This window comes from Odocoileus virginianus, chromosome 2, assembly GCF_023699985.2.
Source record: "Odocoileus virginianus isolate 20LAN1187 ecotype Illinois chromosome 2, Ovbor_1.2, whole genome shotgun sequence".
In the NCBI taxonomy this organism is placed as follows: Eukaryota; Metazoa; Chordata; class Mammalia; order Artiodactyla; family Cervidae; genus Odocoileus; species Odocoileus virginianus.
Window position 1 is genome coordinate 36,452,813 of NC_069675.1, and position 18,111 is coordinate 36,470,923.

General features: G+C 35.6%; 1 protein-coding gene and 1 long non-coding RNA gene across 4 annotated transcripts in view; one reads left to right on the forward strand and one right to left on the reverse strand.

Annotated features, from left to right (window-relative positions):
* Window positions 1-18,111, forward strand: part of LOC110147518 (uncharacterized) — a 445,714-nt gene that overhangs the window by 27,755 nt on the left and 399,848 nt on the right. For both annotated transcript variants that reach the window (XR_011492090.1, XR_002316879.2), the window contains exon 5: window positions 7,225-7,271. This is a non-coding gene — a long non-coding RNA (uncharacterized lncRNA). The remainder of the gene's footprint in view (window positions 1-7,224; window positions 7,272-18,111) is intronic.
* Window positions 1-18,111, reverse strand: part of PNPT1 (polyribonucleotide nucleotidyltransferase 1) — a 41,851-nt gene that overhangs the window by 15,911 nt on the left and 7,829 nt on the right. For both annotated transcript variants that reach the window (XM_020909026.2, XM_020909027.2), the window contains exons 5-14: window positions 17,858-17,907; window positions 16,817-16,880; window positions 16,672-16,719; window positions 14,244-14,357; window positions 10,489-10,675; window positions 9,400-9,451; window positions 9,049-9,106; window positions 5,297-5,393; window positions 4,706-4,808; window positions 1,198-1,268 (exon numbers count right to left, since the gene is read on the reverse strand). In XM_020909026.2, coding sequence (XP_020764685.2) covers window positions 1,198-1,268; window positions 4,706-4,808; window positions 5,297-5,393; window positions 9,049-9,106; window positions 9,400-9,451; window positions 10,489-10,675; window positions 14,244-14,357; window positions 16,672-16,719; window positions 16,817-16,880; window positions 17,858-17,907 — 844 coding nt within the window. The remainder of the gene's footprint in view (window positions 1-1,197; window positions 1,269-4,705; window positions 4,809-5,296; window positions 5,394-9,048; window positions 9,107-9,399; window positions 9,452-10,488; window positions 10,676-14,243; window positions 14,358-16,671; window positions 16,720-16,816; window positions 16,881-17,857; window positions 17,908-18,111) is intronic.

Genomic DNA, 18,111 nt, shown 5'->3' on the forward strand with positions numbered 1-18,111 from the left:
CGAGAAGACAAAAGACCAGCATAGATGTGTGATATGTACCACCTCACTTACAGAGGTTATAGACCTGGGACTAGAACATAGAGAGGTACCCTGGCCAAACCCAGTACACACACTTATGAAGATGTGTTGCCTCCTAGAAGAAGGGAGTCAGCATGAAGAAGAGCAGGGCAACCAAGTTTTGGCCTAGGTGGGAATTTAAAATACAGAAGTTTAAGAGCTCCCCTGCCACAAAGAATCATGATTATGATGAACATTCAAGTCTAATACATATACATACAGCTGCATTGTTATTTTTATTAGGTACATGAAAAATAATTAGTGATGCTGTCTTAAAGATGGGCATCCCTGGTGGCTCAGTGGTAAAAAAACAAACCTGCCTGCCAAGGCAGGAGACACAAAGACATATGCGTTCGATCCCTGGGTCAAGAAGATCCCCTGGAGAAGGAAATAGCAACCTACTCCAATATTCTTGCCTGGGAAATCCCATGGACAAAGGAGCCCAGTGGACTATAGTTCATGGGATCACCAAAGAGTTGGACACAACATGGTGACTAAGCAACAACAATCTTGAAGGTACTAGGGATTATCTTCATCAGTTGGGAAGCAGGAAATGGGAGGTAGTCCTTTGGTCATTTGAGACCCTTAATAAAGGAAAGGGAAGCAACCCTGTTAGGCACTGAGGAAAATTTGTGGCTGTTAAGTTCAGAACTCTGCTGCAGAAATGTTGGTGAGGACTGTAATATAGATTCTGATCATATAAAATTGATCAACATGATTTTACTGCTGACTTTTTAGGAACAGAGGAGGAGAACCAAGTGTTTTTTAAAACATAAGTTCAAATGTACCTTAGAATTAAATAATTTTTTTTAATTTAACAACTTCCAGATTCTTTTTTTTTTTTTTTTTCAACTTCCAGATTCTTTTGGGGAACTTGGATTCTTACTTATTGTTAATAGAAAAATCTATCCAGAGTAATGATTCTAGAGATAAGAGAATAAACTAAATGAACCCATGCTAGAGAATTAAATACTTTGTTTGAATAAGTAAGTGATGAGACAAATATAGCACAAAAAAACCCTTGCAATCACTACTATAATAAACAGAAAAATTAAGTATAGAGATATGGTTTTAAGAAATAATGATAATATGCCACATGAATTATATATTGTAACATCATAACCAGGAAACATAACTTACTTTATAGCTGTTATAATTCGGTCTGACTTAAAATTGGATTCTAATGAATCAAATGTAACAGTGCAAAGCACCTAAAAAAGAAAAATGAAATTCTTCAGGCTTTAATTTACTAACAACAAAGATGAAAATGAAAAACATGTGAAAAACTCATTTAGCTTTTAAAGAAATAAGTACATTCTATTCAAAGCTTGCCAAGGTACAATAAACATTTATTCAAGGTACAGTAAACATCAGAAATTATATAATTTACATATAAACATTATATGTAAATCTAAAAAACCCAGATGTCAAATATCACACACAGACTACATACAAAAGCTATTAGGAGTGCTGGGGGAGGAGGACAAGAAGAAGAGTATTTATAAACCTGCCCATAAAGGAATCCTCAATAAAAGTTCAGCCAATAAAACTAACTTCCTGCTTAAAACTGGAAAAAAGAAAAAAAAGCCAATCTAAGAAGACTGAAGGGATATAATATAGTCCAGAGACCCTACAATGTATCATTTACAACATCCAGGATACAACCTATAAGAAAACAGAAAATAGGGTCCCATTCTTAAAAGAAAAGACAATGAATAGAGACAGATCCTGAGCGGATTCAGGTGTTGGATTAAAAGACAAAAGATTTTCAATAGCTACTATAATTATATTCAAGGACATAAAAAAGAACCAATAGAAATTCTAGAACTGAAAAATAAGATAATGCAAGAGTCAGTGAATATGAACAAGGATTAGAAGAAACTGTCCAACTTATAGAACAAAAAGGTGGGGAAAAAAGAACACAACCTCCAGGACATGTGGGACAATATCAAAAGGCCTAAACATATGTACTGGCAATCCCAGAATGAGAGAAAAGTGAGAATGAGATAGAAAAAATATTTGAAGAAATTACAGCTGAAATTTCTCAAATTTGATGAAAGATTCAAATTTACAGGTTTAAAGCTCAGGAAACTCTTAGTAGGATAAATAAAAGAAAACCACACTTGTCATAGTCATGCTGCTGAAAACCAAAGACAAGGAAAACCTTGAAAGCACCTGGATAAAACAATAAATTACAGGGATAATGATAAATGAATGAATCCTGACTTCTCATCAGAAAAAGGAAAACAGAGGAACAGGCCATTTCTTTGAGTGCTAAAAGATATCAACCCAGAATCTATATTCTGGCAAAAAGATTCTTTGTAAAAAAAAAAAAAAAAAAAAAATAAAGACATTTTCAGATAAATGAAAAATAGGAATTTGTTATCATGAGATGCAAAGGACAATACTAAAGGAAGTCTTGTCAGATTGAAGGAAAATAACACCAAAAAGAAACCTGGGTCTTCAGGAAGAAATAAAACCCATCAGAAATGTCAAATATGTGGGTCAATATAAAAGTCTATCTTTTTTTTTCTTTAAATCCATAATTGTTATTTTAAACAACTGTTAAACAATAACAATTTAAACAATTGTTATTTTAAACAACTGTTAAACAATAACAATTTAAACAACTGTTATTTTAAACAATTATGTATTTAAAATGTACATTTTCAATATGATAAGGTGACTACAAATTAATGGGAAAAAATGAATTTTTAGTAAACACTGTTGCAAAACTGACTCATTCTGGAGGGTTTTTACCTCACACCATGTATAGGAATAAACTCCAAGACAGATATAGCTAAAACTAGAAAGTTAATAGTAGGTGCATAATTCTATGCCTTTGGAGTAAGGATTTCTTAAAGAAGATCTCAAAACTAAAGATTTTAGGCTCACTGTAGACATATATAGGCATGTCTCATTTTACTGTACTTCACTGTATTGTGTTTAACTTTTTAATTATTTGCCAATAATGATTTTTTTAAAAGCAAGCTGAAGGTTTGTGGTAAACCTGTGTCAAGAAGGTATATCAGCACCATTTTTCCAACAGCATTTACTCCCTTCTTACCTTTGTGTCACATTGTAGTTAATGCTTGAAATTTTCAAAACCTCCACCAGCAAAAAGATTGTGACTTGTTGAAGGCTCAGATGATGGTTAGTGTTTTTTTAGCAGTATTTTTAAATTAAGGTTTGTACAGTTATTTAAAACATATGCTATCATACTATGTACGACAGACTACAGATAGTTTAAAATTTAAGTTTTATACGTGCTGGGAAACCAAAAAATTTGTGTGATTTGCTTTGCTGTGATATTTATCATGGTGGTTTGAAGCTGAACTTGCAGTATATCCAAGGTATGCCTCTAGTAGGCTACCACAAATAAAGCTAGAAGGCTTATGGCAAAGAAGGAGATGATACATACAAATTATGGTTGCTGAAAAGGATTCATATTTAAAACACATAAGAATTCACTAAAAAATAGCATGAAAAAGACAGTAAACCATATTTTTAAAAAAAAAGAAAAAAAATTGGTCAAAGGATATAAGCAGATAACTCATGAAAGAGCAAACCTAAACTAGGGCTACCACTTTGCTGAACTCTATCTATGGTGTTGAGACACTATCTATAGGAGTGCCCTGGAGGTATGCACCCCGCAGGGTATGGTTTATACAGTTATCATGTTAATTGGCTATCATATAAAGAGAGATTCATTCATTCTTCATCAGGAAATACAAATGAAAGCAATGACATACCACTTTGTACCCATTAGGTGGGCAAAATTAGTGATTTACATAATTAAAGCATTTCACCATACATGAAACAATGCATACAAATATATGTTAAATGTAAGAGAACAGGTGCTTATGTAAAGGAAAAGAATAGGACTGGGTTCAGGCTAAATGGAGAAAACAAGTGAGAGCCTGGAATAGACCAACAGTGACTATATCATAAACTGAGGAGTATGAGTGACTTGGGACTTCCCTGGTGGTCCAGTGGTTAAGACTCCACACTGCCAATGAAGAGGACAGGGGCTCAATCCCTGGTCAGGGAATTAAGATCCTACATGCCACATGGTACAGCCAAAAAAAATGTTGGGCTTCCCTCTTAGCTCAGTTGGTAAAGAATCTGCCTGCAGTGCAGGAGACCTGGGTCAGGAAGATCCCCTGGAGAAGGAAATGGCAGCCCACTCCAGTGTTCTTGCCTGGAGAATCCCACGGACAGAGGAGCCTGGCAGGCTATAGTCCATGGGGTTGCAAGAGTTGGGCATGACTTAGCGACTAAAGAGAAAAAGAGAGATGAGTGACTGACTTAGTGACTAAAGAGAGAGATGAGTGACTTAATTTCGTATACCTAAGATTAAAAGAAAAATGTAATAAAACTACCAGATAATTCTAGAAATGCAACAAATTCGCAGTGATGAAAGTTGCCTAAGGAAAGGGAGGGGAGCAGGAACAAGAGACCAGACAGCAACAAGGAAATTCTTTGGGGCAACTGATATGTTCATTATCTTTAAACATATTTTAAAAAAATCAGATCTTATTCTGAATAGATAATATATTCCATATGATAAAAACCTACATAAATGTACTTCTATTAGAACTAAACAATCATGTATTAGCAAATAATTGTAGCTTTTTACATATATTACCTGTGTCTGTCCCCTCTGAAATAATGACGATCCGTGAAGAATCTTAAACATATCTACCTCACAATTTATATTCCTAAGTGAAGTCAAATCTCGACCGTCACACCTATAGTAATAAAGGAAATACTTATTTAAAGCAGTGTTGTAAGTCAGAAAAATCACATATTATCTCTTGATCACTACCACAACGTTCTCTACTTGAACTGCATATCATAACCACCTGCATAAGTTTAAAAAATAATATAGATACCTGGCCCCATCCTAAGTCCCACTGAATTAGAATCTCAGGGGTTGTGACCCATACCCTTGTTAAAAAGTTATGCAGGTAACTCTGACATGCAGTCATGGCTCTGAAGCAATGCTCTACACATGAAGCCTACAGAGAGACAGTCAAAACATATCGACAGAATTCACACACTCGTCAACAGGTATCCATTTATAAAATAAACATTATAATGGCTTCCTGTTATTTGAAGGAAAAAATCCTAGTTTCTAGCTTTCAGCTAGTTGTCACTTTCAAGGAAATTTGCAGAGAGTACGTGCTTCAATTCCATCAAAAAAGGATATGTTAAAAAAAAAAAAGGATATGTTTACCTTTTGTACTCATTCAAAATAATACTTCTAAAAACATCCTTTGTAGCAACATTGAAGGATTCTATTATTTCATAGGAATCAGCCTCTGGAAATTTTTCTGTAGAAGAAAGACAAACCAAAACAAAGATGTTCTCTTTTTGGAAGATAAAATTTCTCTTTAAGTTCACAGTGTCAAATCAATTAACTATGGAATTGAGCCAAAGGAGCTGACTGAACAGTCCTCTAAGCAAAAGTTTTTAAGTAGGAGAGACACAACTATTATACCTTAAATGTACCATTAATGGGAACCTAGTTTGCTCTTGAGAAACCTATATGCAGGTGAGGAAGCAACAGTTAGAACTGGACATGGAACAACAGACTGGTTCCAAATAGGAAAAGGAGTACATCAAGGCTGTATATTGTCACCCTGCTTATTTAACTTATATGCACAGTACATCATGAGAAACGCTGGGCTGGAAGAAGCACAAGCTGGAATCAAGACTGCCAGGAGAAATATCACTAACCTCAGATATGCAGATGACACCACCCTTATGGCAGAAAGTGAAGAGGAACTAAAAAGCTTCTTGATGAAAGAGGAGAGTGAAAAAGTTGGCTTAAGCCTCAACATTCAGAAAACTAAGATCATGGCATCTGGTCCCATCACTTCATGGCAAATAGATGGGGAAACAGTGGCTGACTTTATTTTTTTGGGCTCCAAAATCACTGCAGATGGTGACTGCAGCCATGAAATTAAAAGACGCTTACTCCTTGGAAGGAAAGTTATGACCAACCTAGATAGCATATTAAAAAGCAGAGACATTACTTTGCCAACAAAGGTCCATCTAGTCAAGGCTATGGTTTTTTCCAGTGGTCATGTATGGATGTGAGAGTTGGACTGTGAAGAAAGCTGAGTGCCAAAAAATTGATTTTTTTGAACTGTGGTGCTGGAGAAGACTCTTGAGAGTCCCTTGGACTGCAAGGAGATCCAACCAGTCTATCCTAAAGGAGATCAGTCCTGGGTGTTCACTGGACGGACTGATGCTGAAGCTAAAACTCCAATACTTTGGCCACCTGATGAGAAGAGTTGACTCACTGGAAAAGACCCTGATGCTGGGAGGGACTGGGGGCAGGAGGAGAAGGGGATGACAGAGGATGAGATGGCTGGATGGCATCACCAACTCAATGGACATGAGTTTGAGTAAACTCTGGGAGTTGGTGATGGACAGGGAGGCCTTGCATGCTGAGATTCATGGGGTCGCAAAGAGTTGGACATGACTTAGTGACTGAAGTGAACTGAGTTTGCTTTCCACCAGAGCAATAGTGCTTTAAAATCAGCTATTTCATTGTTATCTGACATATCGAGCCAACCATTTTATGAGAAGATTTAAGTGATATTTTTAAGAGTAGTCTCCTCCACTGTTTTGCCTTAGGAACTTTTATTTTAGTCCACAAATAAAGGAATAATTTTCTTTATACATTACGAATCCCCACTGACTAGTTTTTGTTTTTTTAATAGATTTTCGTTTCTTTCTTCATTTTTGGCTGTGCTTGGTCTTTGTTGCTGCATGAGCTTTCCTCCAGTTGTGGCGAGCAGGGCCTACTCTTTAGTTGTGGTGGTTTCTCTTGTTGTGAAGCATGGGCTCTAGGGAGTGAGTGCTTCAGCAGTTGTGGCCTCTGAGCTCTAGAGTACAGGCTCAGTAGTTGTGGTGCATGGGCCTAGTTGCTTCACAGTATGTGGGATCTTCCCCGATCAGGGGTCGAACCCATGTACCCTGCATTGGCAGGCAGATTCTTTTATCAGTGAGGAAAGCCCCCTGCTGACTAGTTTTTAGTTACCATTTATCAAGTTCTTTCATAACCCAGGTATTTTACATGTTTTTATTTAAATACCTTTAATCTTTATAGGAATCTGTGAGATAAATGCTATTATTGTTATCTCTGTCTTACAGAAGAAAAAACAGGCCTGAAGAGAAGCAAGTTGCCTGAGATCACCCAGGTAGTAACTGACAGCTGTGACCTGAATAAAGATGTCTGCCTAGGCTTATGCTTTTAAATGTTAAGCTACTTTATCTATTACCTTAGTAGTTAATTCATACCAAGTTCTAAGCACTGTTCTCCTAAGCATTTGGTTTATTAAATATAACTTGAAAGTGGCCAGAACATAAGAAATGGCCACAGAGAGATTATATTGTGTCTTTTTCAGACAGGAATAATTTTTAATATTAATTTTTATACTTTAGGTTGCATTTAGAAAAATAATTAGTAACAAAACATTTAAAATATTATCCTATGAACCCAGATAGTCATGAAGGTATTCGACTCTGTATTATTATTACTACTTTTCTTTTTTTAACTGGAGTGGGTTGCCATGCCCTCCTCCAAGGGATCTTCCTGACCCAGGAATTGAACCCACATCTCTTAGGTCTTATACTTTGGCAGGCAGGTTCTTTACCACCAGCGCCACTTGGGAAGCCCCAAGACTATGTATTATTAAAATCACTTTCTTTTTAAATAAGGCAGCTGGTGTTATACAACTTCTACTCATTTTTTTTTGGCATTACCCCCCTCCCCAACTTTTTATTTTGTATTGGGGTGCAGCTGGTTAGCAATGTTGTGATAGTTTCAGGTGAACTGTGAAGGGACTCAGCTATGCGTATATGTATCCATTCTCCCCCAAACTCCCGTCCCATCCAGGCTGCCACATAACACTGAGCTGAGTTCCATGTGCTATTCAGTAGGTCCTTGTTGGTTATCCATTTTATTTATTTATTTATTTTTATTAGTTGGAGGCTAATTACTTTACAATACTGTAGTGGGTTATCCATTTTAAATACAGCAGTGTGTACATGTCCAAACCAAACTTCCTAACTATCCTTTCCCTCCTTCCTTCCCCGCTGGCAACCATAAGTTCATCCTCTAAGTCTGTGAGTCTCTTTCTGTTTTACAAATAAGTTCATTTGTATCATTTCTTTTCAGATTCCACATATAAGGGATGTCATATGTTATTTCTCCTTCTCTATTTGACTTACTTCTAATCCTTAATAGGATGAAACAGAGTGAGAAAAAACCAAACTTTATCAGTGGCAATTACAGATATAGATAATGGATATAGATAATTAAAGAAATACATAATGGCTTTAATATTGATGCTAGCAGCAAAATTTTTGTCTTGAGATATGCAGCTAAGAGGATGTTTGTCTATTAGCAGAAAAATTAACAAGAACTGTATGTCATGCGTGGTACACATCAGTTTGTGTGACTGCTATTTAGCAATAAAATCCTTTTGTTTAATAATTTTTAGAGAGAAAGATTCTCTAAAATCTAAATTTTATAATTCCACATGTTAATAACATCAGTTGTTTACTGAACACCTGCTATGTGCCAGGCACAGATGTAAATGGTTTATTCATTCAATCCTCACAAACTATGTTAATATTGCAATTTTATAAATTAAAGAATTTTAAAGAGTATCTTTTAGGTTTTCATAGGACAGGATACAAGGGTACCCATTTTGGAGTATAAGAGTTTGATCTAGAAAAGATTAGGAACACCTCATACTCAGCATTTATTGGTGCTCACTTTGGGTCAGGTGCAGTTCTTATCCATTCATAGAAGTCAGTTTAACAGTAACTTCAGGATGTATCATTATCACAAGTTTACTAAAGATAAAACTAAGGAGTAACAAGAATAACTGATCTCTTAACAACTGAAATTTTAAAATCTATTATTTCCTTTATTTTTTTAAACTAAAAAAAAAAATAAATAAAATTTACCTTTTAGTTGTTCCTCTGTATCTAATCTAATCTTGTTAACAGCTTCATCTCTGGAAATCTAAAAGAAAGTTGAAGTTCAGCTGTTACATATGGCATTTGTATTAAACATTTATATTTTTTAAATTACTACACAATTAACACATTGTAATATTAATCAGATTTCCCTAATGGTAATAGTCTTTAAAAGATTGCAACTGGTTATTGATTTGTACAAAATATTACCTGTTTAATTCATGTATTCACATACTCCCCTTGTCATAAAAATATGACATATTCATAAACAAAATTGTGTGAGCTATGACAAAAAAGAATTCCAGGACAATTATATAAACAAAATTCAGGTATACCTACTTTATCATGTTCATGATCTGTAAAAACTGTGTAGAGTTTTTCCATGGTGAGTCTATTTTAAGCAAAAAGTAAAGGTCAGCATAATATGTAGAAACATTAGGCAGTGTTTATTATAAACAAGACTGAAATATTTAACAGGATAAAATACTTAACATTTCATAATTAAAAATATGTATTTATTGCTCTCTAACACTGTTAATGTTTACTATTTATGATGAAGTGAAAGTCACTCAGTTGTGTCCGACTCTTTGCAACCCCATGGACTAACAGTCCATGGAATTCTCCAGGCCAGAATACTGGAGTGGGTAGCTGTTCTCTTCTCCAGGGGATCTTCCCAACCCAGGGATTGAACCCAGGTCTCCTGCATTGCAGGCTGATTCTTTACCAGCTGAGTCACAAGAAAAGGAGAACACAAATTTCTTTCTCCTCACATATTAGGGGAATCACTCACACATACCTTCCCGTAATTGTTCAATTAATTTCATCTTAGATTTTTCTCTCTTCGCTCACTGTCATGGAACCAGCTGCCTTTTTTTTTTTTTTCTTATGCATTTTGGCTGTTATTGCAGGTAATCCTTTGATTGGGTAGTGTTAAAACTCTAATCTCTAAGTAATGGCTGTGAGACTCATACTAAGAGAAATATTAACTTTTTCAGTTTGTTTCAAATGAAATAATTCTCTGGTCATTCATTCAAAATTTACTGAGTACTTTACATACAGGCACTATTATAAGGACTGGGCATATTGTGGAGGTTGTATTTCTTTTTGAGAACCTCAACAGTTTCCTTAGATATTCAAGTATCTTATGCTTTATACTCTTTTTCCCTGACAGAGAGAGAGGAGAATTATCTTAATTTTGACAAGGACACTCACTCTCCCCTTTCCTTTGAGATTTAAACTTAGGTCCTTGAAGAGATGTAGGTTTATCCTTTTAAAAGCATTAGACTGCTATTTATGGCAGTGACTCTTAAAATAGAATGCTGGTATTTAGGAAGTAATACATGGACAGTGCTTCCATGAGACATTATTTCTGAGAGGAAATTAAATCTTGTGATACTTTCATATTTTCTTTTGTACAGATGTTCTTACTTATGAGCGTGTTTGACAATCTCTGGCGAAGGGACAAATAACTTCTGAGGTGTCCTCTTGGTAACACCATTTTCTTTTACCAACTGCTGGATGCCCTGAATTATTTGTTGTGTATGTTTTACTCCCACTTTGATAGCATGACAAAAGTCCTGCTGTAAAATATTCTCTGCAGAGGCTTCCAACATGACTAAAAAGAAAAAAACAAAAAACAAAAGACTGCTATTGAAACTTTTACCAATTTTCAAATGTTTCAAATTTGAATTTTCAAATTTCAATTTTACCATTTTCAAAGACCATAACATGACAAATACTACAGATCAGTGTTCTACCTTTTTGATTTCTTTCCTAAGAATTAACACAATTCCAAAGTATAGACAGTAGTAAATGAATAAAGAAACCTTGATATTTGAAGTTAAGTATATATTCTTCATAAATTTATTGAGGAATTTCTCATTAAAAAAATGAAACAAGATGAAATATGCACACAATTTTTTGTAACAGCTCTATAAGATATAATTCAAATATCATAAAATTCCATCCTTTAACATATACAACTGCATCTATTTTTAAAATGTATTTAAATTGAAAATTTAAAATATCAGCACAGTAGGTGTCCAATAACATTTCCTGCTTAACAATTATTTGATATGACCTCTCACTTAATTTGGTCTTTGTCACATTTTCTAATTCTTGCTTGGGTCGGGAAATCTTTGCAATGATACTGTTTCAAGTTAGCCAACTAGAGGACCCAAGCTACTACCATAAAATGGTTGTTTTTAGCTTTGTAAAGTATAACTCCTGTGGAAAGCAGGGAAGCTCCAAAGTAAGGCTTCTAGCATTTTAGCTTTGGTTTCTATAAGGCTGAATAGACTCTTGCCAACCTGTGTGCCATTTCTGGCATCTCTCAACTTGTCCAAAGTTTAAGATCATGTCATGCATAGCTACCATCAAACTAGTGTGTTTAACCACATTATGTTGTCATTAAGATTTATTATGGCTAAAAAGTCATAATGAATTACTTCTAAAAAGTCACTTCTAAGACTTCGAAGCATGATAAAGAATGGAAAAAAAAAATCTTATATGCTTTATATGTTGGAATTCTATCAGTCATCTGAAGCAGATCTGTGAAACTGTAACTGAAGATCTAACATTTGTGTAACTGCTGTCTTGGAAAGAGAGGAGAAAGATGGCAGGGCTGAAAAGTACTGGGGGAAAAATAGCTGGAAATTTCCAAAATTTGGCGGAAACATAAACCTGCATATTCAAGAAGCTGAATAAATCCTACATAAGCTAACCCAAAGAAAGACATATCATAATTAAACTTCTGATAACCAAAGACAAAGGAAAAAAATCTTGAAACCAGCTAGAGAAAAATGACACCATACCCATATGGGAAAAGCAATTCAAACAATAGCAGATTTATCATCAGAAACCATGGAGGCCAGAAGAAGAGGCATAATATCTTTCAGGTGCTGAAAGAGAAGAACTGTCAACCCAGAATCCTATTCCTAGTGAAAGTATTTAAGAGTGAAGGAGAAATCAAAATTCTTAGATGTAGGAGAACGAAGAAAATGTGTCACCCTGAAATGGCTAAAGGAAGGTCTCTAAACAGAAAGAAAACAATAAAGGAAGAAACCATGTTAGGAACATATTAAAGTAGAAATATGGGTAAATACAACACACTGGAATACTTGTATGGAATTTTCTAAACTGTTTGATGGCTGAAGCAAAAATTGTAACACTTCCCTGTTGTGGTTCTAAATGTAGAGAAATATTAAACAAATATACATGGGGCAGAATGAAGGGAGGTTAGGTTTCAATTGTTCACTTGAGGCACAAAGAAGCTTTCTCTGATACTATGATATGGAGATGGTTATATCTTTTCTCTTATCTGTGTTCCCATGACATCTCCTCTCCCTTTCACAGAACTGGAGATTTAAAAACATGCATTTAATGTATGTAAACTGTACCTCAATAAATTAAATTAAAAAAGAGCATAGGAACAGGACAGAACAACAGCTGGAAGGCTGCCTATTGGGTTTCTGTGGCATTCTGCAGATATAGTAAAGATCCTTAGTTCATTCCTCTAGTATTTCTTTAAAATTAAAGTGGTTCAGACACAAAGGCAGATAAAGGTATATGACCATTTAGGAGACTGTTTATTTTGCATCTTAACAGTAATATTAACCATTTGCTTACTAGGTTCTAGGTACTATGTTGGGTACTCTACAAACCTCGACTCTGATCTTCATAATGGCCAAAAGTAGCCAAATCAATTTACTAATTGATAAATCAGTAAATTTCTTTCTTTCTTTTTAAATAATTTTGCTGAAAGTTACTAACTTTCAGCAGAAAAATTTCAGATACAGACCAAGTGACCTTCAAATAGCAAACCAACACTCAACTCAGGGCCCTTTTTGAGATGCTCAAATATAATGTAGGGGTCATTCATTATTCACAGCCTCCCAAAATCTTTAGAATCTTCTCTGTATTGTGATAGTTACCCACCTTCACTTTAAAAGGGAGGGTGACTTACTCAGTGGGCACATATCGTTTTACTATTCCTCCTGGTCCCTTGCCCCGCCTCTTTTTTCCCCTCCTGCCTGTAAGTAAGATAAGTTGGCCAGAGTTCTGTTAGCCAGAGCTCTGGAATCCCATGGTCAGAGAAGCCTGACAGGCTACAGTCCATGGGATTGCAAGAGTTGTACATGACTTGGCGATTACACCACCACTGGTAGCTAGTACGTAAGCATGAAGATGTAGGCAACACCCTGAGGACAGCTGAGTAGAAAGCTATAAAACAATCTAGATTTCTTAAGACATTAGGGATGCTGCTATAACTGTCCTGGACTCATTATCTCTGAATTTTTGTTACTTTAGAGAAAATAAGTTCTCATCTTGTTTAAGCCTTGTTATTTAGTTTAACCACACAATTCCTAACTAACATGTAAATAATACACAATTCCTCTTTCATGTGTTTTGTCTATCATCTAGTTCTAAGTCATTATGAACATTCCAAAAGCAGCAGCTAGAAATGAGGTATTTCACATGTTAACTGAACAAAAAAGCACTAAAAGTTTAATAAGTTTACGTTTCATCAAAATGTTCCTACATCAGAAGATTCTGTGTCAAAAAGTTCCAGACAACAAATATCAGGTAGCAGGATAAACTAAGAGACCTTAATTTATTTGTCCAAGATTGCATGGTTAACTATGGCAGATGCTGGGTTTCAAACCCAAGTCATTTTGACTGTTAAAGGCGATTCCCCTTCAACAGAACCAGCCTCTAATTTTTGTTGATTATGGCATTTTAGTTGATTATGGCATTTTAGTTGGAAGGAGTAAAGGTGACCCATTGTCCAGTGCATATCTTTATCCCTAGTTTCCTATAAGGAAATATGATACCTCTTTCTCAGAGGACAACAGGCTTAGAATGACTGCATTAGCTAAATTAACATATTTAAACTTATAAAACAATTTATTTACTACCAGATTTAAAACTTCCAATTTTAGACTAGCTTATCAGTCTAAAAATAATTATTAAAATTATCTTAATAAAAATTTTTATATTTCAATTAGTTATGGAACATTCTATAATTCTAGGTATTGTCTGACCTAAGCAAGAGCACTACCAAAATGGGGCAGCAATAAAACAAAACAAACATGTTTGTGGGTGATGAACAAAACACACACACATTTTAGAAGCCAAAGCCTATACCTAAAACCCAGGACAAATCTACTACATAAGCTACTTACCAATCTGACTTTTAGGTGCTCCAGTAACCACTAAATTTAAAGTGCTGTTAGCCATTTCTTTTCGTGTTGGGTTAACTACACATTCTCCATCAATCATTCCTATTCGTACTGCCCCTAAAATATATTGAAATATTGGCAATTGTTTAATAAAAACTCAGTTTTCAAGACATTCCAGTAATGGCTTCGATCCCTATCTTCAATTGTGACCACAATAAAATCCATATTTCTATCGTGGTATTTAAAGACCATTGATTATACTACCTCACCCTATCTTCTGGCCTCACTGGGAGACTCAAGTTCAGCATTCATCTCTGTGATTATGCTCATGGTCTTTTCCTAGTCTTGACTGTATTTTCTCTTAAGACAAGTGCTTACCTTCTGATCCTACTAAGGTACAGCATAAATGTCAGTGACTCTTGAGAAACCCTCTCTGACACCTAACCACACAAATACAAAACCTGCCTTCTCTATCCTTTTCTTAACACTCTGACTATACTTTTATAGTATTGTTTATAAAAAATTGTTTCACTCATGCTGAAACCAAGAACTGTCTCATTCATCTTTGTACTGCTGATACCTAGTCTGCCTTAGTTCTTTCATTCAGTTCAGTTTAGTTCAGTCACTCAGTCGTGTCCGACTCTCTGCGACCCTATGAACTGCAGCACACCAGGCCTCCCTGTCCATCACCAGCTCCTGGAGTCCACCCAAACCCATGTCCATCGAGTTGGTGATGCCATCCAACCATCTCATCCTCTGTTGTCCCCTTCTCCTCCTGCCCTCAATCTTTTCCAGTATCAGGGTCTTTTCCAATAAGTCAGCTCTTCACATCAGGTGGCCAAAGTACTGGAGTTTCAGCTTCAACATCAGTCCTTCCAATGAACACCCAGGACTGATCTCCTTTAGGATAGACTGGTTGGATCTCCTTGCAGTCAAAGGGACTCTCAAGAGTCTTCTCCAACACCACAGTTCAAAAGCATCAATTCTTCTGCGCTCAGCTTTCTTTATAATCCAACTCTCACATCCATACATGACCACTGGAAAAATCATAGCCTTGACTAGATGGACCTTTGTTGGCAAAGTAATGTCTCTGCTTTTTAATATGCTATCTAAGTTGGTCATAACTTTCCTTCCAAGGAGTAAGCGTCTTTTAATTTCATGGCTGCAGTCACCATCTGCAGTGATTTTGGAGCCCAAAAAAATAAAGTCAGCCACTGTTTCCCCATCTATTTGCCATGAAGTGATGGGACCAGATGCCATGATCTTAGTTTTCTGAATGTTGAGCTTTAAGCCAGCTCTTTCACTCTCCTCTTTCACTTTCATCAAGAGGCTCTTTAGTTCTTCTTCACTTTCTGCCATAAGGGTGGTATAATCTGTATATCTGAGGTTACTGATATTTCTCCCAGCAATCTTGATTCCAGCTTGTGCTTCCTCCAGACCAGCATTTCTCATGATGCACTCTGCATATAAGTTAAACAAGCAGGGTGACAATATACAGCCTTGACGTACTCCTTTTCCTGTTTGGAACCAGTCTGTTCCATGTCCAGTTCTAAGTGTTGCTTCCTGACCTGCATACAGGTTTCTCAAGAGGCAGGTCACGTGGTCTGGTATTCCCATCTCTTTAAGAATTTTCCACAGTTTATTGTGATCCACACAATCAAATGCTTTGGCATAGTCAATAAAGCAGAAATAGAGATTTTTCTGGAACTCTCTTGCTTTTTTGATGATCCAGCGGATGTTGGCAATTTGATCTCTGTTTCCTCTGCCTTTTCTAAAGCCAGCTTGAACATCTGGAAGCTCACAGTTCATGTATTGCTGAAGCCTGGCTTGGAGAATTTTAAGCATTACTTTACTAGCATGTGAGATGAATGCAATTGTATGGTAGTTTGAGCATTCTTTGACATTGCCTTTTTTTGGGATTGGAATGAAAACTGTTCTTTCATTGTTAAGTCCAGTATTGGGCATTTAGGACACTCAGTAATTATTTATCTGAGAAATCATTTGTAAATTGCATGAATACAACTTACATGAGCTGTAAGTTACAAACAAGTTTATATCTCAATATTATCTTGAAAGAGTGTGTACCCTGACAATTTCTCAGTCTAAAAATAGAGAAATTCTTCAAACAGAAGAGGCAACTAAGAAGTCACAGTATCTGAGAACATAAAATAATCTCCAACACAAAACATATTGCTATAAGAAACAAAACCCAAAGCAAAGATTAAAGTGTCTTAAAGATCTGAAAGGACTCTTCTTAGAATGTCATCTAATCAGACTCCGCAAGAAATAGTAAATCAAAGTTAATAAATCTTATGCCCTTGCTATAGCATGCTCACTCCGATTTTCTGAAAAAAATATGTTTCTTCAATGATCTTAGCTAAAAATGTGAGAAGTGATAGAAAAAATGTTTTATTTTCAAATCCTAACTTACCAATAGGTCCATTCCAAGGAATATCTGATAATGAGAGGGCTACAGAAGCTTTAAAAAAGAAAAAATAAGAGCTGAAATAAAAATATTTCATTGCTTAAAAAAGAAAATCAACAGTAATAATTTTAAAATTTATTTTTATACTTACCACCATTAATTGCTAGGACATCAGGTTCATTAACACCATCTACTGCTAACAGATTACAAAGGATCTGGTGCAAGGGAAAAAATGCAAAGCACTTTAAAAAAAATCTACTTGATTTGGGAGGATTATCATTTGGAATAACATCTTGGCCTAAAATATAGGAAAACTATATGATATGGTTCAAAGCAAACGCTTTGTAGTCAAACCCTTTACTTCTGGCTATCATTTAACTACATGCTTGACCATAGAAAAAAATTACTTAAATTAAGCCTCAAAAGTTTCCTCATTTTTAAAAGGGAAAAATAATGGTATCTTCCTAAAAAGTTCTTAGGAAAATTATAGGAAATACTGTGTATAAATTATTTACAGTACTGAGCAGTTAATGTTAGTTAGCTATGTTAGTAAATGTTACATAAAAATATTGTCTCAGGTTTGTTAAGCATAAACAAATTACATTGTAATAATAAGCTTATGTCAGGTACTTAGGAACATAACTTCTAGAGGCAGTGACATTCTGACAAAGGAATATTTGCAAGGCATATTTATTTTTTCAAACACATAAAATAGTTAATTAAAGTATATATATGGGTCATTGTTACAAAGAAGGTAATATTCAGAAAGTAACAAAATATAACAAAGTAGAGGTTTAGAGAACCCAGTGATAAAAAAATAGGTAATAAAGACTATGTTGACAGTCCTTGCCTGTTACTAACAGGACCTTGGCGGCCCAGTCTGAACAGCCCCCACCCACCTCAATTACTCCAGCCTTTCCCACATCTACCACTTTCTTTCCTGCCCAAGGGTTCTGTGCTTCCTGTTCCATCTTCCTCTACTCCCACACTGGTAATTCCTACTCATAATGCAGGTATCAGCTCATACTGATACCAAATAAATGTTAGATTTTAAAAATTAATGTAAACTAGCGGCATCACCAAAAATTCTTATTTTATACTGTTTATGTTTGGCCTAGGAAGTATTAAATAGAGATTACATCTTTTTTTTTTTCACTGACCTGGAAACAAATAAACCTAAGACAGAACATACCTGTGTATCATAAAAGTAGCCAGCTGGAAAGAGAGGTCTAATTGAACGATCTGCCGAAAGAAAAAAAAAGATTAAATAGTTACTAACAGAAGTTGCTTCACAATTCAAAACTTTCCCCCATGAGGAGCAGGAGGAGAAGGGGACGACAGAGGATGAGATGGCTAGATGGCATCACCGACTCCATGAACATGAGTTTGAGTAAACTCTGGGAGTTGGTGATGGACAGGGAGGCCTGGCGTGCTGCGACTCATGGG